The 27,856-nt window shown below is 41.9% G+C and overlaps 1 protein-coding gene across 1 annotated transcript in view; it reads left to right on the top strand.

Annotated features, from left to right (window-relative positions):
• Nucleotides 1-27,856, top strand: part of Macf1 (microtubule actin crosslinking factor 1) — a 230,192-nt gene that overhangs the window by 40,540 nt on the left and 161,796 nt on the right. The window contains exons 7-15 of the mRNA XM_051171391.1: nucleotides 22,926-23,092; nucleotides 23,955-24,067; nucleotides 24,165-24,271; nucleotides 24,891-25,010; nucleotides 25,133-25,228; nucleotides 25,820-25,947; nucleotides 26,030-26,123; nucleotides 26,242-26,396; nucleotides 27,039-27,315. Coding sequence (XP_051027348.1) covers nucleotides 22,926-23,092; nucleotides 23,955-24,067; nucleotides 24,165-24,271; nucleotides 24,891-25,010; nucleotides 25,133-25,228; nucleotides 25,820-25,947; nucleotides 26,030-26,123; nucleotides 26,242-26,396; nucleotides 27,039-27,315 — 1,257 coding nt within the window. The remainder of the gene's footprint in view (nucleotides 1-22,925; nucleotides 23,093-23,954; nucleotides 24,068-24,164; nucleotides 24,272-24,890; nucleotides 25,011-25,132; nucleotides 25,229-25,819; nucleotides 25,948-26,029; nucleotides 26,124-26,241; nucleotides 26,397-27,038; nucleotides 27,316-27,856) is intronic.

The following is a 27,856-nucleotide window of genomic DNA, read 5'->3' as shown; positions in this document are numbered from 1 at the left end:
CCAGAGACATAATTTTTGCATTATGAAAATAGAGGAAGTTTTCCTCTTCTGTGGTTTGGTTTTGTGCCTGGAATTCTGGATTTAGAAGTCTGCTCTCTTAGTAAAGTTGAACGTGGGCTCTTTCGGGCCTCGGTTTGAGAGGCAGGGTGATGTTGGGTCTGATCCATTAGGGTGCATGAAGCGTCTAACCGTTCTGATAAGACTCTTCTCATTAGATCTTTAAGCACTGCCAGTTAATCACAGCCCTTTAGCTGCTGTTTGTGTATGTGCTGGAGCACAGCCTGTAGTAGCTTTTGGAGCCAGTGGCATCCTGAAATGTTTACATGCTCTTAAGGCCTTCCTGGTGTCTTTTCTTTCTAAGTTGGCACAAATTCTTCTAACATCTGGACTGCTGTTAGAAAGAGCACCCTACTTGTAGTAGAAAGAGTGTTCGTTTAACGTCAGTTTTAGTCAGCCTAACAAAGCTGTTTCCCAGGCAGCTGCATGTAGACGATTGATTGAGGGGGAGCATGCTTCAGTAGGTGTGAAAAGGCACAGGGGTGAGGTCTGCATGACACCCTAGTTGGAGAGATTGCTCCACCTTCTGGTTGAAGGCAGAGCAGCAGACATCTCAGAATTCTTTAGGCCCTGAGAAAATTCTCAAATCACAGGCTTGCTTCTTGGAACTTCGGTTGAGAGCCAGTGCTGGCATTCGGCGGCATGAGTAGGGTTTGGGATGAGTGTGTATTTTTGTAGAACTACAGGGTGTTTCAGGCAAGGTTTGAGTATAGAAATAGCTGGGAACCTAAGCTAAGAAAGTGTTACCTTCAGAGTAGGAACAAAAATTTTGTTGTGCCTTTACATAGGACTGCAGTTATCTCCTGGAGACCCTTATGAACAGAGAGGATTTTGAGGGGTGTGTGGGACTTTGCTTTTTGACATAAAGTGCCTCCCTGTGAGCACCTAATTCTATATTCACAGGTATGAGGTAATACCTACTATGTCTCTGTTTAGCTTGGCTGCAACTAAGTCCCCTTTAAAGTAGAGAAACTTAGAGGCCATAGACTAAAAATTGCTTCTCAGTCAAAGCTGTGGCAATAGAAGAGGCGAGCATAATGGAGTGCTTGCTTTCCTGAACAGCCACACCAGGAAGCTGTCTTTTCCCCGTGTTTACAGATGTTTCAGTGCTGAGGGTCTAGCTGGGTGGCAGGTGCTTGGTATGCAGACGGGAGGCTGTGTGCGCCATAGCCAGCCCTACAAACACACTTAATTTTAAATTTTTATTTATTTTATGTCTGTGGGTGTTTTATCTGCATAAATGCCTATACATGTCTGGCCAGAAGAGGGTGTTGAGTTACTTGGGACCAGAGTTACAGATGATTGTAAGCAACTGTTGGATGCTGGTAATCAAACCTGGCTCTTCCACAGGAGCAGTCAGTGCTCTCAACATCTAAGCCGTCTCTCCAGCTCCACAAACACGTTTTTTGTTATGAAAAGTTGACACATTTATGGAAGTAAGGAAAATGTAGCAAAGAATTCGAACATATCCAACGTCTAGTTTAAGAATTATTAACTCAATAATTATAATTTCATTGCATAATACATTTATTGCATAATTCATTGCTCAATCCTCGGCTTAGACCTTGTATAGTTATATCTGTAAATATTTTGGTGTCTATCTCTGAAAGAGTAAGTCCCTTTGTTTAAGTGAGCCACACTAAGTTCATGCCTTAAAATTTAATACTTCATAAAATTATTACATGCCTGATCGATGTTATGATGTGCCCAGTGATCACACTTTTAAAAAGTAAATGGCTTGGCTCAGAATCCAAAATAGGTATACATATATATTGTATCAAATCCTTTTCCTTGTACAGTTTGTTGAAGAATACAACACTTTTATAAAGTTAATAAGATGCTGACAGCATCCCTTTGGTGTCTTCTAACAACATTCTTTATTCCTGTGTTACCTATAAACTGCTAGCCTGGACCTAACCCGAGCAAAAATGGCATCAGCTTTAGAACGTTCTCATATCCTCCCCCGTTTCTTCCTCTCTCCTCTTTTCTCTCCCTCCCTGCTGAAACAAGTTCTCTCTTCGTAGCTTTGGCTGGAATTCTGTCTGTGCAGACCAGACTGGCCTTAATCTCACAGAGAACTCCCTGCCTCTGTCTTGTGAGTGCTAGGATAAAAGCGGTGTGCCACTATGTCTGGTGCATTGAAATTCTTGATCTAACAAGAGTAATTTAACTGGGCGTGGTGGTACATGCCTTTAATCCCAGCACTCGGGAGGCAGAGGCAGGTGTATTGCTGTGAGTTCAAGGCCAGCCTGGTCTACAAAGTGAGTCCAGGACAGCAAAGGCTAACACAAAGAGACCCTGTCTCAAAAAAAAAAAAAAAAGTAATTTAATTATTCCCCTCTACACACACATACATGTTATATGTTGTATATAATATACATAAATAAAAGCATCACTGTTATTACAAGTATGTGCCACAACACTGGCCTTCTTTCATTTAGTATCACCTGTGTTGCAGCATATGTCAACTTTTTACTGTTTAGTATTTTGTTATAGGGCATACTACAGTTTTTTTTTTTCCTTCAGAATTAGATAGGCATTTGGGGCCACCTGTTCCCCCACCCTCACTTTGAATGTGGGAATATGATAAATAATGATGTGATTTAAATTATTTTTTTACATTTTACTTTTGTGTGCATGTATATGCATTCATAGTCATGCCACACATGTGTACCTGTGCAGGTCAGATCACACCTTTCAGGCACTGAACTCAGGCCGCCTCCTTGCCAGGATTCATCTGTAACCACCAAGTTGTTGTGCTGTTCCTACATGAATATTTTTAGAATAGTCTTTGTGTAGTAATGCTTTCATCTCTCTTTTTAAAAAAAGATTTCGTTTTTTTTTTTTTTTTAAACCCAACTTTTTTTTTTTTTAAAAGATTTATTTATTATGTATACAGTATGCATTAGATCACATTATAGATGGCTGTGAGCCACCATGTGGTTGCTGGGAATTGAACTCATGACCTCTGGAAGAGTAGTCAGTGCTCTTAACCGCTGAGCCATCTATCAAGCCCCAAAGATTTAGTTTTTTAATACAATATGTCTTGATTGTATTATTTCTCCTCCCCAGATTTCCCCCCATTTCCCTCCCCATGCAATTTCATGTTCTTTCTCTCTCGGTGGAAAAAAAAAAACACAAACAACAAATGAAAATGACAAAAACAAAACCTCACATACACACAACAAACATGGAATCCAGTTTGTGTTGGCCATCTACTCCTGAGCATGAACCTGGCCTAGAGTGTGGTTGATGTATATGCCCAGATAACTGATTTTTTTTTCCTGTTTATCAAGTTTCATTGCAAATAGCTTCTTGGTTAAAGATGGGATTTTATGTTCACATCCCCTTCTCCATACTATGGTTTTGTCTGGCTTGAACTTTGTGAGTTCATTTTTCTTGCATATACTCTTATTTGGTGTTCTCATCAAGATTATGACATACAGCTGGCCATGGTGGCACACAGCTTTAACCCCAGCACTCTGGAGGCAGAGGTAGGCGGATCTCTGTGAGTTTGAGGTTAGCCTGGTCTACAAAGACAGCCAATACTATTACACAGAGAAACCTTGTCTCAAAAAAAAAAAAAAAAAAAAGATTAGGGCACATATATATATATATATATATATATATATATATGTATATATATATATATATATATATATATATATACATACATACATACATACATACATATTGTAATATGTTGTTACTCTATATAACTGTATGTAGCTATGTCCATAGCTAGAGTTGTTAGATGTTAGGAGATCAACAAACTGGTCCTTCTAGCCAGTCTGCGATTGGTGTTGTTGGAGCAGAGCGCTGGTGGTTATGCGTGTGTAGATGGTGACGGCGGTTTTATTTATTTATTTATTATTCATTCATCCATTTATTCATTCATTCATTCATCTATCTATCTATCTATCTTGAGACGGGGTTTTTCTGTGTATCCCTGGCTGTCCTGGAACTCAGTCTGTAGATCAGGCTGGGCCTAGAGATCTGCCTGCCTCTGCTTCCCGAGTGCTGGGATTAAAGGCGTGGCACCACCACCTGGCTCGATGAAGGTGGTTTTAATCTCAAGGAGATTAAATTTGTTGAAATAAAGACTAGCTCCAGGTCAAGACTTTACCAGTGCTGATGAGATTGGTAGTGTCGATGTCTTTATAGAGAGACTTACAGTTTCTAAAATACATTTGACATATATTTTAAAAATATGTGCTAAATGGTTATAGTTCTTTTATTTTAACTTGTGTTTTTACTTATGAAAATTCAAGAACTCAGAAGCATATGTGATCTTTATGAGCAGAGTCACTTTAAATGAGACAGAAGTTTTATTCTTTACGCTTCTGAGGCATCTTTCCTTTCTTTAAAGAAACAAAACATGTCATACAGTTTTCTTGCTCCTTCTGCTCTGTGGTAAATGCTTTTCTGAAGTTGGCGCATATCATTCCTTATACGGCTTTGTGCATTTACAGCAGAGTTGGGATCATAACAATATATGCTAGTATTTGTATGCTTTATATTTCCAGTGTGCCCACTCCAGCTTTGTGTATGTAAGGCCAAATACCCAGCCCTGAGTTTTGTTGGTAATGGTGAAGGGTGGCCTGGCTTGTTCATTTGAACTGATTTATACAGTGTGATATGAGTGGTACTCCTCACAGCTGTGCCACACTTAGATTGCTGTAGTATATTACTTAATTATATGCTAAAGGGCTCACTGTTGCAGTAAACATCTGTGTGTGTATGTGACTTTGCCATTGAAGAAAAGGGGTTTGGGGATAGACACTTGGCCTGGAATTCTAGATTGTATGTGGGAGTTAGAGGCAGCTTTATGAAGTTGCTTCTCTCCTTTCACCTTTATGTGGGAGGGGTTCCCGGGATTGAACATAGGTGGATAGTCTTACCCAGCGCATACATCTATTTATTATTGTTGTTGTTATTATTGTTGTTGTTGTTGTTGTTGTTGACAAATTTTCAACATACTCTATTGACTCGGGGGCCAAACATGGCAGCATTTGGTCAGTTATGAAAGGCACCTCATTGAAAAATATATTACAGTGTTGTCAGGTGATCCCAGTCACAGGATGTGAGGGTGAGAACGACAGTTTTTGGATGATTTAGCTTAAGACATTTTAGTTCCCCCCACCCCTTTCGCCGTGGAGGACTGAATCCAGGGCCCTATAATACCAGGCATGCATATGCAACTGATTTACACTCCTAGCCTTTGTTCACTTATTTAAAGGGTCCCATGGATGAATGAAGGCAAAGTTGTAGGACTAGTGGGTGCCCAGCGGCTGCTGAAGGCTTTGCCACCAGAGCAGGAGCAGCATGGGGATCTGCTTCCCCTTCCATCGTGTTTCTCTTTACCACTACACTATCTCACCAGCCCTCCTTTCCTTTTTCTTCTTGCCTATAGCTTGTCTACAAATTGCTTTCAAAACTACTGTATAACTTACAATACTTGTTAGGCAATATTACTATCTGGCATATTGCTTGCACTTGAGCCCTCACTAGGAGTAAGTTTAGCAATGCCAAGGACTTTGTTGCCTTCACTGTCTTTGCTTGTCATAAAATAACCACCCAACGAATACTCATTAAGTGGATGATGGGTTGCTACATGAATTTGATCATCTAAAAGTTGTGAAAGTAGGTTGACCAGACAAATGGGCTACAATGACTGGCTTTTTTTTTTTTTTTTTAAAGATTTCTTTATTTATTATGTGTACATTATCCTGCCTGCAAGCCAGAAGAGGACACCAGATCTCATTATAGATGGTTGTGAGCCACCATGTGGTTGCTGGGAATTGAACTCAGGACCTTTGGAAGAGGACCTTTGGAAGAGCAGTTGATGCTCTTAACCTTTGAGCCATCTCTCCAGCCCCGGCTTTTTTTTTTTTTTTTAATTAAGCATTGTTAAAACAAGGAAATTGAAACATGTGGCCTCATTGTGACCACATGTCTGTATAGCAGTGACAGAATTTATTTTCTGTAGTTTGGCTCAAGCCCATTTTGAGATGTTGAGGATTTCTGGTTTCTCTCCCCTCCCTCCCAGAGCAGGTCTCTGTGGCCCAGGCTGTCCTCTTGCCTCCACCTCAGCAGCATGCCAGGTGATTCCCACCTTTTGATCTGTTCAATTTATATGCTTTGTGGTGCATAGTACCTGGGGTGTGATAAGGTGCCATTCATGTTCATGGAGTGAATGGGTGACTGCGCTCTTTAACTCTGGTTATCACTTGAGTAGAACTGTGGGTAGTAAATGGTTAACTACAAAAGGCCAGAGGGAAAGACTAAGTAGATCCCAAAAGTTCCCTTCCTAGAAGGCACAGACTTGTGTTCATAGGCTATACCAGGAAAGGTTAGCCCTGTGGTTAGTTAACTTGGTAAAATAGTGGAAGCAGCCCCTTCTAAGAAGAAGATCTGGGACTTTATCTACCTTCCGTAAAATCCAGTCAGGGGGGGAAAAAGTGTACTGGGATCCCCATGGGATGGCTCCTGACTTTTAGCTCCAGGCATAAATGGGAGTAAAAGAGATTTGGTGGCACATGCCTTTAATCCCAGAACTCGGGAGGCAGAGGCAGGTGAATTACTGTGAGTTCATGGCCAGCCTGGTCTACAGAGTGAGTCCGGGATAGCCAAGGCTACACAGAGAAACCCTATCTTGAAAAGCAAAGCAGAGAGGCGGGGAAGTGGGGGTGGGGAGAGGAGAGAGATTGATTTACTATAGACCAGGCACTGGGCCAAGTGCTTTATAGACATCATATCATTAGCCTTGTCTTCAACCCCATTATGCAGGTGTTAGTGTCTGCATCTTGCAGGTGAGAAACCTGAATCACTTAGTAAATTAGCTAAGCCACTTAGTGTAGGTGGGAGTTTGAACCCCGTTCCACCCTACTGAAGTTTCTGTTCCTCTCTTGAGCAGTTTTCCTCTGTAGCAGAAGAAAATGATGAGACTAATGTGTGGACATTTAAAAAAGAATAGGCTCACAGAAATAAATATGCTAAGTTCTATAAGAAACTCCACAGCATAGTAGTTATATTCTTAAGCAGCTATCTCTCTTGTCCCAGGTGATGTATTTCAGGGTTTGTTGGCTTATATTTCACTGATGAAAGTCAGACTTGTACCTTGCTGCATGAAGCTTAGGAAACCTCACTTCTGTTTTCGGCGTTGGATTTCTGAAGGTTTGCTGGCTGCATCAACAACTTGATTGTGATGTCATGATTTTTGTTGGTGAACTGATTTGCTCAGAGTTTCCCATGCTCTCCTTTGCTGTGTCCATAAGATGGCGCTGCAGCTTTGCTGTCTCTTTAGCAACAGGCTTAGGGGCAAAGCACTTGATGTAGTTGTAAATTATGGGGCTGCTTCAGGAGGGCTACCCAGGAGCTGGGGCTTTAGCGTGCCTTGTAGCTTTCCTTCCAGGAAGGCTCAGCTTGGCTCTTTAGGAAAGGTGGAGAGGGTTGTGCTGGTGTCAGTTTCTAGTGCTTACATAGAGCTGGAATGGCAGAGAATTCCTTGAGCCCAGGACAACATAGCAATCCCCCGACTACATTCATGTGCACGCACACACTGGGGGGCGTGGCCCAGTGGCGGTGCACTTGCCTCTAGTATGTACAAGGCGCTCCACTTGATTCCTGCCACTGCAGGAACAAAAAGGGCAAACTGCTGCAACAGGGAAGAAACAATCCCTACCTCTCTTCTTCCATTCCATCCAGGGAGCCTTTGGATTGTAGTATGTTCTCATTTGTCAGACCGGTCTGAAAACAACGGTAGGGTGGAGGAATCCTGCTGATAGCACAGGGTGTGGCCTATGAGTCTCACTAAACGGAGTTCAGCCTTCATTCTGTTTCAGTTGGAGTGAAAATCACCTGAGTCTCAGTCCCACAGCTGGCCCTCCCCCAGTTGGCATCAAGTGTTCGTTCTTTGTTGCTCAGCTGCAGTCTGTTTGTTAGTTTAGAACTGTGGGAATATCTTCTTGTTTTATGCAGCTGAGAGCATCGTTTCCTCTTTCTAGTAATTAAAATGGAGATGAAATGAAACGACTCTCTATTACTCTTTAGGTATTTTTGAGACAGGGTCTCATTCACTCAGACTTGCTTCCTCCTGAGCCCCCCAAGCTCTGAGATTACAGACATGACCATTTTGCCTGGTTAAAATGAAGTCTGAATGGACTGTGCCTTCCCATTGTCCCCCCCTCCATTTATTTAAACTTAGACAAATTAATCCATTTTCTTAAATCTGAGTTTCTTTACTTAAAAATTCAACCACACATGGTTGCTGTGAAAATTAAACAGGATAATACACACACTTATATGCATATCTTCACATAGTCCTTGGTACATAGTAAGTGCTCAAAATATGATAGCTAACTGTGGCAAAAGCAGCATTGATGACTACTGTTGAACATTTGTGCCAAATACAGTTGGTAGCCACCCGACTTTTATATTGTACTGGCAAGTGATCACCTGTCCATCGGCTTTAACAATCATGTGTTACTGGCTATCAGAATTAATGGATGTTTTTCCTCCCTTTCTTTGGAGGTGGCCATATATGCCATAGGAGGCTAGGTTGTCCATGCCCCTGTTCCTTTTCTTAATGGAAGGACTGTGTATATCTTGCTTGCTATTTCCAATTGGACATCTGGGAGCAGTGATTAAAACGTATTTTGTTTCATAGCACGGGAGCCATAATTGCAGCATCTCTGGCCTTGTCTGCCTAGCCCTTCCCTTCCCCTTGCTGGTTGGTCCCAGCTGAGCTGGTTTGCTTCCCCTTCTCTCTGATATTGTTCTCCTCCTCCTTCCTCCACAGCACCTCTCTTCTTTTCCCCTCCCTTTCCCATTTACTCTTACGATCTCCCCTCCTCCTCCCTCTCCCTGGTTTCTAGCTCCTTTTTGCGTTCTGTTTGTGTTACTGAGGGCAGTGCTCCAATTACCTCATATTTGGAGAGAGGAAGCGGCAGCCAATCCGGTTTCTGTCTGCTTTTAGGTCAAGTGATTTCTGAACTGCAGTGAGATGCTTTGAAATTTGTCTTGTTGCAGCTCTGAGCCTGTAAGATGGCTGTCTGAATCGAGCGGCTGGAAGAGACACTGAGAGGCGGGGAGGGAGGGAGAAAGGATTGGAGGGATTGCCGGCAGAGTGCATGGTGGTTTTTTGTGTTTGTTTGTTTCTGGTCTTTTTGGAATGTGCATCGAGTCCGATGAAGCCGACATTGGAATTTCTCTGGGCTCCGAGGACTGATTTAACTGCGTTTTTTTCTGAGATTGGGAGAGGAAAGAAATGGGAAATTCATTGGGCTGTGTTAAAGAGCCGAAAGAGTCCATAGCTGTTCCTGAGAAGGCTCCCATATCTCCTAAGAAGAGGGTTCGGTTCAAAAGGAAGTGGAGAGGAAAGAAAACCCCTACCCCAGAAGCGTCTCACAGGGAGGAACCTTCGGAAGGCACTGAAGTCATTGAAGAGACTGCAACCCTAACGAAGTTAACAGCGAGTCTCCCAAAGGAGCACGGAGTGGGAGGGGCAGAGCACCCCTCATCAGACATTTTTCTGCCTGCAGACTCAGCTCTCAACTCAGGGGTGGGCGACCAAGGGATGATTGTGCAGGTAAAGGAGAGATTCCAAGCAGAGATCCAAACTGCTCACCTTTTGTTGGAGAATGAGTCATCAGTTGTTGGAGGGGCCTGGGATTCCCTGGAAAAGGGTATGACAGTCATTGCTCACCTGCTTGATAACCCAGCTGAAAGGAACTGTGAGAAGTCTGTGAGCCAACTGGTGGAGTTTCCAAGGACAGCATCCTGCAGTAGCAGGGCTGTGCTGCTGCCTTTGCAAGGAGAGACTGCAGTGGAGCAGGGAGGCACTCTGCTCCGATTTCGGAGCAGCACTTTGTCTGGGACAGATTACCCCTCCGACACAGGCAATAAAGACCAACTGTCAGAGGACTGGAGTGTGGGGGGAAGGACCAAGAGTGTTCCAAGTGCGCCTCCAACACGGTCTTGGATTGCCAAGTGTTCTGTTGCTTCATCAATACCAAAACAGTCAGGAGACCCTATTCAAACAGAACCTACCTACGTGGGTCGAGTGTCCCTCAAGGATCCCGTAATGCCTGCATCTCATAGTAATTTATCTGTCAGTGGCTTCACTGTGAGCATTTTGCCATCCTCCTCTGGCTATGGCAGTGATGGGCTGCACCTACATGGGATCCGGCCTGAAGATACAGAACCTGAAAAGACTGCCACACCCTTCTCAGAAGAGGATGGTACCCTGTCTTTGGAGGCAAGCTATACTGATCATGGGGTCTGGAGGAGGTGGGTGGTACCTTTGAGGTAATCAAATCATCTTTTGGATTTCTGCCTCTTAGGCATATAAAAGTGGAGTGTGGTAAGCAGTAAGGATCTTGGTGGATTTCAACCTTACCCCTGCACAGGGGATTGTGAGTTAATGATTGCTAAGGCTTGGCAAGCAGGGTCTATTTCAAGTCTGTCCCTTGATGCTTAAAACCAAGTCTTGTTGGCTCTGGGGAATCCCAGGTTTTGAGTCCCTGCAGCGTAATTGCTGAAGCTAACTGGTAGGATTATCTTTCAAGGAGTAGTGCTGGAAAGTCCTCACCCTCAGCCAGGGCTGTTGTTTGTTTACCCTGTTCAAGAGGTTGTGATGCAGCACAAAGGGTAAAGGGCAACCTGGCTTAGTTCCTAAAATTAATAAGGGGAGCAACGGATCTTGAAGGCTTGGGAAGCAAGGCAGTTGTCTTGAGGGTGCTTGCTCTCTCTGGAGAGTGGTGCTCTTGGTGGAGCTGATGTAATCGCTACCCTGTGAGGATGCATCTAATGACAGCACTCACTGAGCATTTGTATGAAAGGAGACAACTCTTCCCCCTTTGCTTCTAATTCCAAGATTAAAGGAGATCAGGAGACATGATGGGGGGAGGGGCAGAAGGAAGGGGAGAGAGAGGGAAAGTGAGAAGACGAGATGGGGTAGTTTGAAAGCTCAAAACTACAAAGCTTATTTTGTGATTGAACTTGTTTATAGTTTTGACATGTCTTGTTAGGCAACTGTAATTGCTGTGAATATTTCTAGGGTTCAAAAATCAGGTGAGAATTTAGAAATCTGGACACCAAAGTAAGGTCACTATGTAGCATATGGTTGAACTTTTATTGTCACATAGGCCTCTGCTGAAATACAAACTAGAGATGCAAAACTTTTTTTTATTTCCTAAGCTGTGGACAAATGATACTAACTACAAGACAGCCCTGTTATATGAAGGTAACCTCCCCATTTCACACCAGCAGAAAGAGACTAGGGATAAACTCAAGATTTAAGGTGCTCTTTGAAATGTCTTCTTTGGTGATAAATTCCTTCTTGGACAGGTCCATCTCAATACCAGCTGTTACTATAATCTGGAGGACCCCCCTACCACACCACCAGTAATGTACTGAAAAGAGGCCATTGAAAACTTTCTCTTGGCCTGGGGTTGTAGCTCAGCTTGAGACTGCCTGGCCGGCATACACAGGCCCTAGTTTAGTCCTCACCACCAAGTAACCTGCACTTGGAGGTCCATGCCTGTAACCATTCCTATGGTGGACCCAGAGGTTCAGAAGCTCAGGGTTATTCTCTACTTCATAGTGAGTTGTTGGCTAAAGGCTAGTCTGAGATATGTGAGAGCCTGTCTGAAGGAGGGAAAAAGTAAAAAATTAAAAACAAAAGGGCTGGCAAGATGGCTTAGTGAATAAAGGTACTTGCTGCTTAATGATCAGAGTTTGGTCCCCAGAACCGATGTGAAAGTAGAAGAGTGACCCAACAAAGTTGTATTCTGTCACACCAGCTCTGTGACATGTGTGCTCACACACAATAACAAATAAACTTAAAAGCATAAGTAAATAAAGGATGAAACTTTGTTGCCTGGAATGTGGTAGGAAAGAAGGCAAGGATTTTATTAGGTTTTATTGGGTAAGATAAAATGTTAGAGACAACTTTTATTTATTTTTTTAAAATGGAGTAGATGCTGATGGTTGAAGTAAAGCCAGCTGCTGGAATGGTTTATATTTAAAAGCAATGCCATTAAAGTTGATGCTGTGGATACAAGATCATAATCAATTGTGAGACTTTTATTTTTTTTCACTTTTGGTTTTTTGAGCCAGGGTTTCTCTGTGTATCCCTGGCGGTCCTGAAACTTGCTTTGTAGACTAGGCTGGCCTCCAGCTCACAGAGATCTACCTGCTTCTGTCTCTGGAGTGCTAGGATTAAAGCTCAAACTAAGTGTAAGCCTTTTCAGAAAGGATGAGGTGGAAACATTGGAGAACTCATGGTGGAAACCAGTCTTAGATGCTGAGCAATGCTTAGGTAGCAATGGCACCTCCTTGGGCTGTTGTCCAGGACAGCCCTTCCAGGGCTGCAAGGTTCTTTACAATTCTGTGAGGAATCTTAAAAGATTGCTGGGAGTGATCTGATTCTCTGGTTATTCAGTATGTTAGTCAAGTTGGTAATGTGATTTTTTTTTTTTTTTTTTTTTGCCCCTGAGCAGCCATCTATCACTTCTACCTCTCAGCCAGGTTCATTTGGACCACTCTGATAGAGCCAAATGTAAGAAACTTAGTGCCTGGATCTCCATGTGGTATCTGACATGCTTCTGAGACTCTGTGTTCATAGTGGGACTATGGCCAGATATGTATTTCCTAAGAAATAACTGCTTACGGTAAATGTGAAATTTCTTCAGAATAAAAACCCTTAAAGCTCAGGGAGCTTTTCCCTACTTGGTAATTATTATTCACAGGCCTACAGGACAGCAGCAGCTAGGAAGGGAGAGGGTAACATGTTCTGACCCTGTAGGCATTTATAGATGTGGAGTGGGACTCCTGGGCAAGCATCTGCCTTGAGTATGAGTGTCTTCTGTAGAGAGAGGGAGCATGAGGCTGGCATTATGAGAAAAGCAGCTGTGGCTGGATACACACACCTCCTGGCTCTGTATTGTTTGTTTTTATGGTGTTTTGCTTCTAATGTGTTAAAGCAGTAGTACACCTCAGAGAGTAATGTGAGTTACAGTGGCTCCTGTCTTGGAATAACTTGTTCTGTCTCCTGCCGATTGGCTCAGGGCGTGCTCATGGTGCTATGGCGACACAGCCTTTCCTGGGGGCATTTGCTGCTTCTCAGACATGGTAGCTGATACCTGTTCCTGCAAGGTGCATGTTTTAGATAATCAAAGGGAACTGTGGTCTGGTTTCTCGGCCAGTGGTACAGTTGAAACTTCCTTTGTCAGGAAATAGTAACTGCCGAAGCAGGATGATAGAGGGCAGCCTACAAGCATGGTTTCCAGAGTGCTACGTAGACTCCATGGGAACAGGCTAATAGCAGTGTGCTTTGATGTCAGACAAAGGCCTTTTTGGCCCCTTCCTTCTCTCAGGACTCTTTACTCCTTTCTACCATCAATATCTAGAATATTTGGCTTATTTAAACAAGGAAATTTGTTGCAAACCTCTTCATCTTCCCATCTTGGTCCCTCCCACCAATCTCCTGCCCGTACAATTATTGGATCCCATTGCATGGGGAAATGAACTCCATAGCAGTGTCCTTCCACACATCGTAGAGTGCCTGCACTTTCAGGGAGAGTGGTTATATAAGGCTGGGGGCCAGAATGATGGGAAGGAGGTCAGCCAGCATACTCTTTTCTGGGCCTAATTAGCCTTTCCAGTTTATAGTTATCCTTTCCTCGTTTCCTTAATTATGGCTGGTTTTGTACTGTAAGAAAAAGCAGAACTAAACATGATGTTACTGAAAGAGCGTAGAAGATAGCCTTGATTAGGACTTTGTTTTTTAGAAAAGATTTTGTTTCTTTTAAAATATGTACTTAATTAAAGGCTGGGCACAGTGGCTCATACCTGCCCAGCACTTGGGAGGCAAAGCTATGTGAGACCTCCTCTTAAAAAGTATTTAATTAAAACATTGACATAGGATTATTATTTTTGGTCTAACAGACAGTTATTAAAATGTTGATGAAGAAAATAATATTTGTGGTGTTTAGATAGCTAGTAATAGGGGACAAGTAAAGTAGGCACTATGGATGAACCAAGATAGCTATGATAACAGTGAACTGGACGCTGGGTGCACAGGGGCTTTGACTGTTATCTCTTGGTATGTTTTTTAAATTTAACATTTCAAATGGTAGGTCAAGGAAAATGAATTACAACAGTAGTGATAAAATCATTATATAACGCATATACTGAAAGGAGGCTATGGCGCTGGAGAGATGGCTCAGTGGTTAAGAGCACCACCTGCTCTTTCCAGAGGTCCTGAGTTCAATTCCCAGCAACCACATGGTGGCTCACAGCCATCTATAATGTGATCTAATGCCCTCTTCTGCAGATAAAACACTTGTATACTATAAATAAATACATCTTTAAAAAAGAGAAAAAGGAGGCTGCACTCTGGAATGTGTGAAATGTACAGCTGACATGGCTATGCGTGGGATGGCTTGGCTGGATTTGAACCCTAGCTCTGCGGCTTACAGTATACCTTATAACTGTGTATATTGCAGATAACAGCATGCACTTGGGAGGGAGAATTAAATGAGTTGAATGTGAAGTACACTACAAGTTAGCAATTACTGTCATTTAAACAATCTTACAAATAACACGAAAAGGACAATTCTCTAATAGAAACATAGAGAAACTCTCAGGAATAAGCAGTTTACATGTGCATGAGCACTCACACGCACACACACTTAGGCACAAATCCTACAGATGCCTCATACACATGAGAAGACTCACTGTTGATGAAATCAAGAAACCATTTTATACGATTCAAGGCAGAAAAACCTTGAACATCCCTATTACAGGAAGATTTGGCCTCTGGGGGACGGATATAAATTGGTACTGTAATTTGAAATAAAGTGCCCACCCCCTATGCTCTTGTCCTTTCATTCTACTTCCCTTCCCTTACAGGATTTTGAGTTTGAACTCTGATAGGCCTTCTCCTGACCTCTCATGCTGGTTTAAATTCCTTTCTCTACTCCCCAGATACACAGCTGCTAGTAGATTCCCCTGGCTGAGCTATGCACTGACCTTCACTTGCCTCTTGAATGAAAGTTTTCAAGGTGTGATGCCTTCTGTCTAGCAGTTTGAGGTCAGCTAGAAAATTCAGGGCACCATAATCGACTACCTATTTGCTCAGAGCATCTAATCCATTTCATTCCTTGAAGCGTATACAGATCCACAAGGCCAGCTCTTCAGTCCAGCATTTCATGCCTCCATAATCTAATTTATGTCCAACTTTTTTTTCTTTCTTTTCTCTTTTAAGCTTTTCCATCAACCTCTTATTTACCCCACCCTTAGGTGTGTATCAGGGTCTCACTACATAGCCTAGATTGCCCTCAGATGACAATTCTATCTCAGTGTCCACTCTGAAACTCTTTTTTTCCTTTCTGTGTTTGAGTTCTGTAGCATCCCTTAAGGATGTTCTTCGAGAAGTCTCGATCACCCCAGAGCACAGTGCATTTCCATCCTCTTAAGACTCTTTGGGATGTTACTATGATTATTCCCTAGTGGGCATCAAGTTACATATGACTTTCATGTACTCTTAGAGATGAAAAAAATAAGATGAACTTTGAAGCTCCAGATACTAGTTCAGTAAGCATAAATTATTATTATGCTTGAGTTTTTATTTAGTTTTGTTATTGGCCTCCCAATGAGAAGTTACAGCCAGATCATGACAAACAAACAAACAAACAAAAAAACAAAAACACACACAAACAAACAAAACAAAAACAAAAACAAAAACACACACAAAAAGAACCAAACAAACAATAATTGAATTAATCTATTGTCACCATGTACTAGGTCAATTTGTACTAATTTGGGTAGAGATCAGGTAACATAATCCACTTAAAGAAAAAGAGAGACAAAAAAGCCAAGAAGGTTTTTTAGTTACTCTCCTTGGAACTATAACTTCAAGTGTTGAATGTAATTAGATGTAAACCTTAATATTAACAATATTTTTTTAAAGGGACAGAGAGGTGCCTCAGTGACTAAAGATACTTGCTACCCAGCTGAATTCCATCTTTAGAACCTACATAGTGAAAGCAGAGAACCAGCTCCTCCAAGCTGTCCTCTGATCTACATGCACGAATGCATGCGCACACAAGCCTGAGTGAATTTTTAAAGGCTGGTAGATAACACAATAAAGTGCTTTTTTTGCTAACATGAGGACCAGAGTTTGATCCCCAGAACCCACATATGTGGCTAGCGTTTTGCTACTTTGTGGTTTCCTTTCCCTCTTCCCCCCTTCTCCACCTCTTTACTCCTTTCAACCCCTAACACTAAATAGGAAAGAAAAAGGAAGAGAGGGGAAAGGGGACGACGTTATTGTTAGACTACTTCCTGCTGATTAGGGCATTGAGCTCCTTGGGACAAGTTTGAGCTTCACTGTCAGGATACCTAATTTCTTCTCGTTTCTTTGTACACAACTACTTGACATACTGCAACCAGTAACAATCAAAAGCATCCAACCATCAGCCAGCCAACAGGAACACTGCCTCTCAGTGCCCTAGCATTTATATATCCTCTGAACAGTTACCAGAATTCCAAACATCACACACTCACAGAAATTATCTGTGGCTGGCAAAACCATGTCCTTGATAGAGCATGAAGTAAATCACGGTCAGCTGCTTCGAAGCAGACCCCATCCCCACACCTGGGATTAGAACGAAAACATATTCTTATAATGCTGCTGTGTTTTTTAAAGAAACCAAAACTCCAAAATTCTCACTACACACATATAAAAAAGCCAGGCATGGTAACTTGAAATCACAGTGCTGGGGAAGTGGAGATCAGCCAGTTCTTAACTTGTACTCTTATGAGTTCTGAGAGAATTTAACTCAGGTTGTCAGGCTTGATGGCAGGTGTCCTTTGCCCACCGAGCCATTTTAGTCCACATTAGTGCTATTTAAATTATTTATGTTAGTTATAAAGGATCCATGGCCTAGTGGTCACTAAGCCAGTGTTACACAACTGAATTCCTGTGGTTTAGAATCAAATTCCTGGAGACCCAAAGTTTGGCTGTATTACAAAAAGAGGGTTGGAGAGATATCTCAGTGGTTAAGAGCATTTACTGCTCTTCTGAAGGTCCTGAGTTCAATTCCCAGCACTTGCATAGCAGCTTACAACTGTCTGATGCTATCTTCTGATGTGCAGATGTACATGCAGACAAAGTACCTATACACATAAAATAAATAAGTAAATAAATAAATCTTTATTTTAAAAATTATATAGTTGATATTTCTAAAAATGTTCATCAAGTAGCTTTACTAATTAAAAAGATATTGATAGCAAAGATGAGATTTGAATAGCATTTTAGTATAATCATGAGAATGCTAACTCCCTGGTGCACCTGTAATCCTAGCACTTCAGAGGCAGATGCAGACAGATTGCTGTGAATTTGAGGCCAGCCAGCCTCATCTACAAAGTGAGTCCAGGCCAACCAAGGCTGCACAGAAAAATCGTCTTGAAAAACCAAAGACAAAAAGCTAAATCAGTAACATACAGTTTAACTTCATTATTACTTTTTATTTTATTTGTGGAGGGTTTGTGGATGTATGCAGGTGTCCACACACATGGGATCCAGAGGCTTACAACGTGGAGCAACTTCCTCAGTTGCATTCTACCTTTATTTTAGTTTCTTACTGAACCTGCAGTTTACTATAGTTTAGCTGGCCAGTGAGCTCCAAGGCTCTGCCTGTCTCACTTCCACAGCACACCACTACACCTGGCTTTTCTGTGGATACCTGGGGATGTTTGAACGTTGTTAATCTGTAAGCTGGTTGTAAAAAAAAATATGATTACATCATAAGCATCTCAGCAACTATATCTGGCTTTTGTCCATCTCCTCTTGTGACACTCTCGTGGCATGTACACCACCCACTGGGGTCTGCAAAAGCATTCACCTTAACACTCGACTGCAGAGTCCCAGCTGCCATTCCAGGGAGTTACCTGCCCTATCTGAGTGGTTGCTCTGCCTGTTTTATTTTCACTCACATGTCATTTGGGAGTGTAACTGGGATAGCCTTAAGAATGGTGTGACTTAGCTAAATTCTTAGAGGACAAGCATCTCATTTTGAGTTTTCTCTTTTTTTCCACTCATCTGTCTTCTACTTACTAAAACATCACAGGGATCTCTGAGCAGCCTGTTAGCATTTCTGGTTGGGCTTACTTGTTTGCCTGTGTCTCAATTTTGCTTTCTCTGTAAATTGTTTCCCTGACTGAATTGCTTAAACCCAGGGCCTGAAACTAAGCTTTTATGTTGAGTGTCTAAAACATAGTGTTTTCTTGGGAACTAATAACAGAATGAATAGACAGCATCTGATTTCTCTTCTTCTCTATAATGTCTCGTATAGGGTTAAGATGTTCGGTAAATGCTTATGGGATTATTAGGAAATATTCTCTGAGAATGCCTCAGAGAAGGATTACCTGAGCTTTGGGCAGTATATGATAGGAGGAGGTTGGAGCACAGGCAGCCTCTGGCGTGTTTCTGGGGCTATCCTTTTACCACTCAGATAGGGCAGGTAACTCCCTGGAATGGCAGCTGGGACTCTGCAGTCGAGTGTTAAGGTGAATGCTTTTGCAGACCCCAGTGGGTGGTGTACATGCCACGAGAGTGTCACAAGAGGAGATGGACAAAAGCCAAATTTAAATACTGAGATGCCTGTGATGTAGTCATATTTTTCACAACCAGTTTATAGTCTAGAAAGGGTTGTATCCAAGTATGGTACTTTTCTTTCCCTGAGAGAGCCAAACACTTCCTTGTCTCTTTAGGGCTATGTTGAAGTTCTAGAGTAAAGCTGTTCACTGAACTAGTTTTAATGCAGGGGCTGGAGAAATTGCCGCAGTAGTTAAGAGCACTAGCTGGCCTTTAGGGGACCCAAGTTCAGTTCTAGGAGTTCCAATGCCCTCTTTAGGCACTGCATGAATGTGGTGCACAGTACATGCAGGAAAAGCTTATATCTGTATAACAAATACTTTTTGTAACGTGGTTTCAGTGCAATGCACATAAGAGATGCCATTAGAGAGACAGATGTGGTTATATTGGTTGAATTAATTTTTGGTAAAGAACACAAATGTTCAGCTTTCTTTTGCTAATTCTTTCCCTGTATCATTTCACCAAATCTATTTCCTGATCCTTCATAATAGGTACATGAAGCAACTACAGTGAAAGTGATGGGTGTATGTCTGTACCTTGTGGTTTTATCCATTAAAACAAGAGTCTAGATATATTGTTAAGTAGAATAGAAATAGAGTTGACTTTAGGGAGTGACTGTTTATACTGAGCCATACAATGGTGGCTTTTGGGCACAGTGTACTATTACTAAGGCCTTACCTCGCAGCTTCATAGCTCTCTCAATCAGTGTACTTGGAATTGATTGAATTTAATGGCTTAGTTTCACACCATTTATATTTGTAAGAGATTGATGGATCAGAATTAATTTACTAAATGATTTTGAACTGCCAGATTGTTGAGTATCTGCAGTACCTATTTAGCTTTACGGTATGTATGTATGTATGTATGTATGTATGTATGTGAAACATAATAATCTAAAAGTTGTAGAGTGGGTGAACATGGAGTCAGAGCAGAAAGGAGGTGAATGCTGAAAAGATTCATAGAATCCTCTCATCACCAGGGTCTATCAAAGTGCAATAACCTGAAATTCCTTTGTATAAATATATCTGTCAGGCAGAACTTTGCACCCTTGAGCTTGCTGGTTAGGCTTCCATTCCATTTCACCTTGACACACATGTGGCTTCCAGGGTTTTCTTTTCTAGGCTCCGTGCAAACTCTGCATGCTTCTCTGTTCTTACCTTCAGATATCTTGGCAGCAGTAGTAGCCTGCAGGGTTTTGTTGTTGTTGTTGTTATTGGGTTTTCTTTTGGTTTTGTTTTTGTTTTTCATCCTTAATAAAGTATTAAAGTTTCTGGCCCTGATTTTGCTGATTTTTAATATATAGAAGCACACTGATTCACAACAGGTCTATATCCCAATTTGGTTTATGTATTTAATTTGAAATTGTATTAACACTATAATTTTAAAAATGCATTTAAGCCAGGCCAGCACTTGGGAGGGAGAAGGAGGCAGATCTCTGAGTTCCAGGCCAGCCTAGTCTCCAAAGTAAGTCCAGGACAGCCAAGGCTACACAGAGAGACCCTGTCTCAGGAAACAAAAACAAAAAAGAAGGCAAAGATAAAGGAAATGATAATCTGAGAAATAGAGCTTTTAATGCATGTAACCTACCAAACATCATAGTTTAACCCGAACCACCTTAAACTGCACCTTAGCCTACAGTTGAGCAAAGTTATCTAACATAATTCAAAGCCTCTCGTATTATTTATTGAATTAGTAACCAATATAATATATTGAATGCTATTCAACTGAATGTATGTAACAGTAGTTGACTGTAGCCCTTGTATTCACCACTGGGGAGCTAGCTGCTTTGAGACAGTGTACTTGATGGAGACACCAAAGAGACAAATGTCCTATTGATATGCCCATGGCTTCTTTGCCCCAAATACTCAGACCAAAAATTATTCTCGGTATGCTGACTTACTTATCTTTGAGGCAGGTTCACATTCTATGCTTCTGGCTAGCAAGCAACTCTGTAGTTCAGGCTGTCCTTGAATCTGTGGTGAGCCCCCTGCCTCTGCATCTCAAGTGCTGAGGTCTAGGTGTGTGGCATAAAACTGGCAACAACAGAATGATGTTCTGTTATTACAAAGCACATGTTACCTAGATACTGCCTATACCACCACAGTTCATCTGTTTAAATACTGCCCTTTGTTACGTATGGGAAAATGGAGTGTAATAGGCATAAACCATTTGTCTGAGGTCACAGTCCCCTTAAATGTCTCTCTTCATGAGTAGTCTGAGAACAAATTTTTGTACTTTTTCATGTCAATCAAGATTATTTTATGGTTTTTAGTACAAAAGCAAAGTGTGCTCGTTCTCTTTCTTGGGAGACACGGTGGGTACCATTAGTACTGAACTGGCTTGACTTTATAGCTGCTCCCAATTTGCTGTTTGCTGGGTTCTTGGTAGACTTTACCCTCAGATGCTTTCCTTTATTCATTCTTGCTATTTCATTATAAACTGAATAATTATTATATAAAACGTCCCCACTATTCGGTCAGTACATGAGGCCAATGTGTATACTATTCAGAAAGCCTCAGGGTTGGAGGTTATTTCTTCCCGGCAGCTGAGCTGCTGCTGACTTGTTGGGTGGCCAGGGGCTCACCCTCGTCTCCAGATAGTTGTGCTGTTAACATGTGGTGCCCAACCCCTCGAGAAATCTACAGCCTTAAGAGCTCAGGTTGCATATATGAGCTAATAGTTAGTAATACAAAATAGCATTCCAGTTAAATGATATTACAGGCTGCCAAGCTGTGGGGGTTAAACAAGAACTGAAGGAAGACCATTATTCAGTGAAGAGAGAAAAGGAACCTTTTTGTCATAACCCTGGACTTGGGATAGATTGTGTGTAATCCTTTCATTTATCACAGAACCCCTGAAGGGAGGGTAGCTATCATTCCCATTTTACAGATGTGATAACTGACCTTGCAGGTAAGCAGGATGGGATTAAAACTTGGGTCTGTGAGGAAGTAAAGATATGCGCACGGACACTGCCTTACCATCTCCCTAAAATGGATCTTTTGCTGCACTTTGAAATGTCTTAAAATACCTTTGTTTCTTATAATAAAACTGTACAGGGCTGAAGAGGTGGTTTAGTACACTCACTGCTCTTCAGAGGACCCAAGTTCAATTCCCAGCACCCGCAGTAGGCGTCTCATGGCAACCTGCAATTCTAGCCTCAAGAGTATCTGTTACCCCATGCCCCTATAGGCCCCTGCACTCATGTGCACATACTCACACAGAGCCAGATACATATAAGCCAGGAGGCAGTGGCACATGCCTTTAATCCCAGCACTAGGGAGGCAGAGAAGGCAGACCTTTGAGTTTGAGACCAGGCTAGTCTACAAAGTGAGTACCAGAACAGCCGGGGCTATATAGAGAGACCCTGCCTCAACCCCCTCACCCGCAAATTAAAAATGTACATGCTAAAAAATTGAATATAAAAAAATCACATGTAATTCTACCATTTGGAGATAAATGTGATCGCCAGTTTGCTCTGTGTGTGTGTGTGTGTGTGTGTGTGTGTGTGTGTGTGTGTGTGTCTGTCTGTCTGTCTGTCTGTCTGTCTCCAGGTTTGTTTCTATAGAGAGTGCGCATGTCTGTATCACATACATGTATGTGCACGTGTATGCATGGCTATATACTTAAAGGATATATTTTTAATCTTTATATAAAATCAGGATAGTTATGTATATTATTTGTATCTTTTTATAAAATTTAGTGACTGTTTTCCAAAGTATACCTTTTTAATGCAACAAAGACTTTTGTTCTGAGTATGTGGTATAATTTGTAACCAGTAATTTCTCACTGGAAGTTTAAGTTCTTTATAACTTTTTGTTGTCTTATGCTTATTTTTCTCAGTAAATATTTTTATGTAAACTATTTTGTACATATTCTTGATCATTTCCTAACAACTTTTATGTATCCTTTAAGACTTGATTAAAAACTGATATCCAGCGCAGTTGTGCTGTTTATGTCCTTCATAGTATGCTCTCACAGGATAATGCTCCAAAGCGAATATTCTCTGATTTCTGATTATTATCATTATAGACCAACCAACCTTTTTGGTTTGGTAGGTTTTAATTGTGTTTCTTTGACTACCAGAGAGCTTGAATATTTGTTGGAGTTATCATCTCTCTTCCTTCACAAGTCATGATATATACTAAAGAGAAAGACAAAAGGCTTAATCTTATCTGAATATTATTCTGGTTCTGTCTGTTTGCAGATCTCTGACATCTACATTAGTGGAGAATCAGGGGATATGTCAGCCAAGGAGAAACTACTCTTGTGGACTCAGAAAGTAACAGCTGGTTACACAGGAATCAAATGCACCAACTTTTCTTCGTGCTGGAGCGACGGGAAAATGTTCAATGCGTTGATCCACCGATACAGGTGCAGACAGTGGAATCTCAGTGCTAGTGGAGTTCTCATCTTATTTGTAATTAACTGTTACTCCATCTTCCCCTTCCACCAAGAATTAGACTCTGAGTCATTGATTTGTTTGAAAAGCAGTCTTTATTGAGCCTGCTGTTTTAGGCACTGGCCAAAGGAGTGAGCCAGTCAGAGGTTTTGCTTTGGGGGAGGTGACCTTCTCTTGAGGAAAACAGGCAGCAAGTGGATAACTAATTGCATGTTGTTATCTAGTGGCACGTACAGTAGAATTACAGGGTTGTGGTAATTTGGGCCAATATGGCCAGAGATAGCCTCTTAGGTAAGGATGTCAGAAGTGAGCCACACACGCTGTAAGGAGCAGCAGGTGATGTGGTGTGACACGAGGAAGGAACATAGGAATTTTAACCTCAAAAGTAATTTGAGCTGGGCTGGAGCGATGGCTCAGAGGTTAAGAGCCTTCCAAAGGTCCTGAGTTCAATTCCTAGCAGCCCCATGGTGGCTCACAACCATCTATAACGAGATCTGGTGGTCTCTTCTGGCCTGCAGGTGTACACGCAGGCAGAACACTGTACACATAAATAATAAATAAATCTTAAGAAAATCTTTAGAGCTCTGAACAGTCATACATACGCATCAGTTTTCACTTTGAACCAGTTTATTGATTTGTGTAAGCTTGGAATTAGGTAGCATTAGGCTCCTAGTGTGCAGTTAAAAATAGGATCAGGGTTAGTATCCTCCTGCCTCCTGCTTTCTCTCTGATTTACTTGGTGTTTTCAGTTCTGGGAACTGTTAGGAGCTTCATGTGTGAGTTTGTGTGCTATGTAGATGGTGGTTTTTCATGTCTCTTGCTGGATTTTTACAGACCGGATCTGGTAGATATGGAGAGAGTGCAAATCCAGAGTAACCGGGAGAATCTGGAACAGGCTTTCGAAGTAGCCGAGAGACTTGGGGTTACCCGATTGCTGGACGCAGAAGGTGAGAGTCACCAGATTTTAAGTACATTTGGCATGTTTTCATAATTCCTTCAGGCAGGTTCACCAGTTCTGACCCAAAACCCTTATCTTCCTCTCAGATGTGGATGTGCCATCTCCAGATGAAAAGTCTGTAATCACTTACGTGTCTTCAATTTATGATGCCTTCCCCAAAGTTCCCGAGGGAGGAGAAGGGATCAGTGCTACGGTAAAAGAACAATTTTCTAAAACACTGATTCATAGAGGTAGAATGCCTCCATTAGATAATGTTTCTTAATTTTTTATGCATAGAGGACTTTCACAAAGACCGCCTGAGTCTACATTATCTCTGTCATAGTGGACGCCATCTCTGAGAATGAACCTAGACATTGCTAATTTTGTGGCATTTGTTATAGATCATTTTATGTTAAATGCCAGCAAAAAAAAAAGCTCTTTCCATCCCCAACTGTAATTCAGAATGAAGCAATGTCTTCTTGGCTCCTGATAAGTTTGATTAGGCACTATGGCTATGTGCTCTAGGCTCGCCTGCTGTCTCAGCCCCCTCACTGTTGTAGCTACAATGTGAAGAATCACTATGCCTGGCAAATGATCATGGTTCTTGATTGTAGTTGCTTGGTTTATAGTCTTTCTGCCTGTCAGGATATTGAATGCCAGCCTGGGATTCCTTGAGGAGCCTTGAGACTGAGACTTTGAGCATTAAGTTGGGCATCTGGGTGTTTAGAAGAGGGTTTTCTATGGTGTGGGGTGGCCTGAGCTACTGTATCCTGTGCTGCTGCTGCTGCTGGACAATGCGAATCAGGTCTGTGATTTTTGCCTTCTGACAATAGGAAGTGGACTCCAGGTGGCAAGAATACCAAAGCCGAGTGGACTCACTCATTCCCTGGATCAGACAGCATACAATCTTGATGTCAGATAAATCTTTCCCCCAGAACCCTGTTGAACTAAAGGTAAAAGCATGGACTTAAGCTGCTTTTTATAAGTTCTCTACTGGCTCTAATGAGATAGTGTGAAAAATTGGTCCCTGGTGCTTTAGTCTATTAATTCATTCATCAAATATTAATCTTTATAGGCACTTTATAACCAATATATACACTTCAAAGAAACAGAAATTCTGGCCAAGGAAAGAGAAAAAGGAAGAATCAAAGAGTTGTATAAATTATTAGAGGTAAGGAAGCATTTCTTTGGCTAAGCCTGGGTTTGCTGGTTTGTACTATGGTTGCTTCCTAGTAGATCCCACATGCTCTCCTTTTATCCTGCATTGGCAGGTATACCCTTGGTGGACCTTGAAAATTTGTACCAACAAACTGTAATTATTAAAGGAAAACAGCATCTCTATTCAGAAATCTTTTTTCCTTGCTTTTAGAGGAAAACTAAATATTTCCCTGAGATGAGAAGAAAGGAGACTTCCCTTCATATTTTGATTTCTATGGGATTTGAAGCTGTAGAGTTGAACCTTGCCAGAATCGGACTCATTTAGAAGACAGATTTCTAGAAATGATAGAGGGCACGGCAGGGTTTAGAACAAGTGGTCCCTGCACATCAGAGCTTAGATACAAAAGTTCTGGCTCTTAAGTTGTTAGATATTTTATTGTTTTCCTATATTAGATAGTGGAGAAAACTGCTGACTGACTAGGACCCCCCCACCCCTTAAAAAACAAGCAAACAAGCAAACAAACAAAAGCCAAAGCACAAGTAATAGATGAACATAGGCCAGAGAGCAAGGCTGGGGTTTGGGATTGAAAGGTGTCTCTTTCAGGTGTGGATTGAATTTGGCAGAATTAAGCTGCCTCAAGGCTACCACCCTAATCATGTGGAAGAAGAGTGGGGGAAACTCATCATTGAAATGCTAGAGCGAGAGAAATCCCTCCGACCAGCTGTGGAGAGGTGGGTCCAGAAGGCAGTCTGACATTCCTAAGGGGCTACTTCCAGCCTTGCGCTTCATTATGGTCTTTATTTTTTTTTTAAGGCTCGAATTGCTGCTGCAGATTGCAAACAAAATACAGAATGGCGCTTTGAACTGTGAAGAAAAGCTGACCCTAGCCAAGAACACACTGCAGGCCGTGCGTATCTGCTCTGTCCTGCATCTCCAACAGCTGGGTTACTTCCTTTTTCTTGGTCTTCTCAATCCTAGTGGGTGAGAGCAATTGTGTTTTCTCACCCATTTTCTCTGTGTTGCAGGATGCTGCACACCTGGAATCAGGACAGCCAGTCCAGTGTGAGTCAGATGTCATCATGTACATTCATGAGTGCGAGGGTCTCATCAGACAGCTGCAGGTGGATCTCCAGATCCTACGGGATGAAAACTACTACCAGTTAGAAGAGCTGGCCTTTAGGTGAGGAGGAAGGGGGCCCCCAAGGAGGGCTTGCTTGCCGTGAGGTAATGGATTCAGGCTGAGACAAGAACCAGGCACTGAATCTACAACTTGATTCTCAGACTTCTGTGGCTCTACTATAAGCAGGAAATTTCCAGTATCGTTTCTGCTTTTGCTCCCTCCCTCCCTCCCTCCCTCCCTCCCTCCCTCCCTCCCTCCCTCCCTCCCTCTCTCCTTCTCTCCCTCCCTCTAAGAGCCTGTAGTATATATCCCCGATCACTGTGCCATCTTACTGTGTTCCTTTCTATTTCAGAATGACCTGTAAAGGTATGCTAGCACATTTGGCTTTGAAACACTGTTATTCTAGTGAACTCATTTAGGATGCAGAGTGTCGAAAGTCACATGGCAACCCAGCATTTATTCTGTTATGATCTTCAGGAGCCACATAAATACTATGTTACTTCCTTCCAATTAACACTTTAATTTGGCATTTGCCTTGAAAACTCCAAACTAGATGATGTTAAAATACCACTTTGCATTCCTGTAACACCTTTTCAAAACACTTTTCCTGATATGGTCTCATTTTTATTTTTACCATGTGCTTGTTAAATAGATCATGAAGATTTTATTTTAAGCATATTCAAGTCTCCTCTTCTACTTCAGGGTCATGCGTCTGCAGGACGAGCTGGTCACCTTGCGCCTAGAGTGTACAAATCTGTACCGGAAAGGCCATTTTACTTCACTTGAATCAGTTCCACCCTCTACTTTAACCACTACTCATCTGAAAGCAGAACCTCTGAATAAGACAACTCATTCTTCTTCTACCTCCTGGTTTCGAAAACCTATGACCCGGACGGAACTTGTATCTATCTCATCCTCTGAAGATGAAGGCAATCTTCGATTTGTATATGAACTACTCTCTTGGGTAGAAGAGATGCAGGTGGGTGTTTGTCCAGAAAGTCATCGTAGACGACCAGGTTGTTCTGTGGTCCTGGTAGAGAACACCTTAATGGCTGATCCTGTCTGCACCTAAACTTCCCTTCTTCAATGTCCCTTTGCTTTTCTACTAGTTAGCCCATGCTGGCCTGGAAGTCCAGTGTGGCCAGTATAGCCTAAGCTATCCTTGAACTCATTAGCTTCCTGCCCAGCCTCCTGAATGCTGGACTACAGGCATATGCCACCATGCCTGATTATTTTCTCCTCATATTCTAAATGGACAGGGTCAAAATAGATTTTCGCAATCTCACACTGCATAACACAGGCTTTTCTTACTTGAAGCCCTTCGGGAATCTGTTACCTTCTGCTAACTGTGCCCTAAGTGGTACTTGTGGGACACTTACAGTCTCTATGTATCTCAGTTATCTTTTTTGATGTTTCCTTGTTCAAAGAAGAGTTTATTCTTTGGTTTTTATTGTTTTGGTCATACCTCTTTAAGTTTAAACAAGACTGATAAATTTATTCCTCAAATCCAGTGGCACTAC

This window comes from Acomys russatus, chromosome 29, assembly GCF_903995435.1.
Source record: "Acomys russatus chromosome 29, mAcoRus1.1, whole genome shotgun sequence".
Classification (NCBI taxonomy): Eukaryota; Metazoa; Chordata; class Mammalia; order Rodentia; family Muridae; genus Acomys; species Acomys russatus.
The sequence above is the reverse complement of the archived record's forward strand: the minus strand, read 5'-3'. Positions and strand labels throughout refer to the sequence as shown.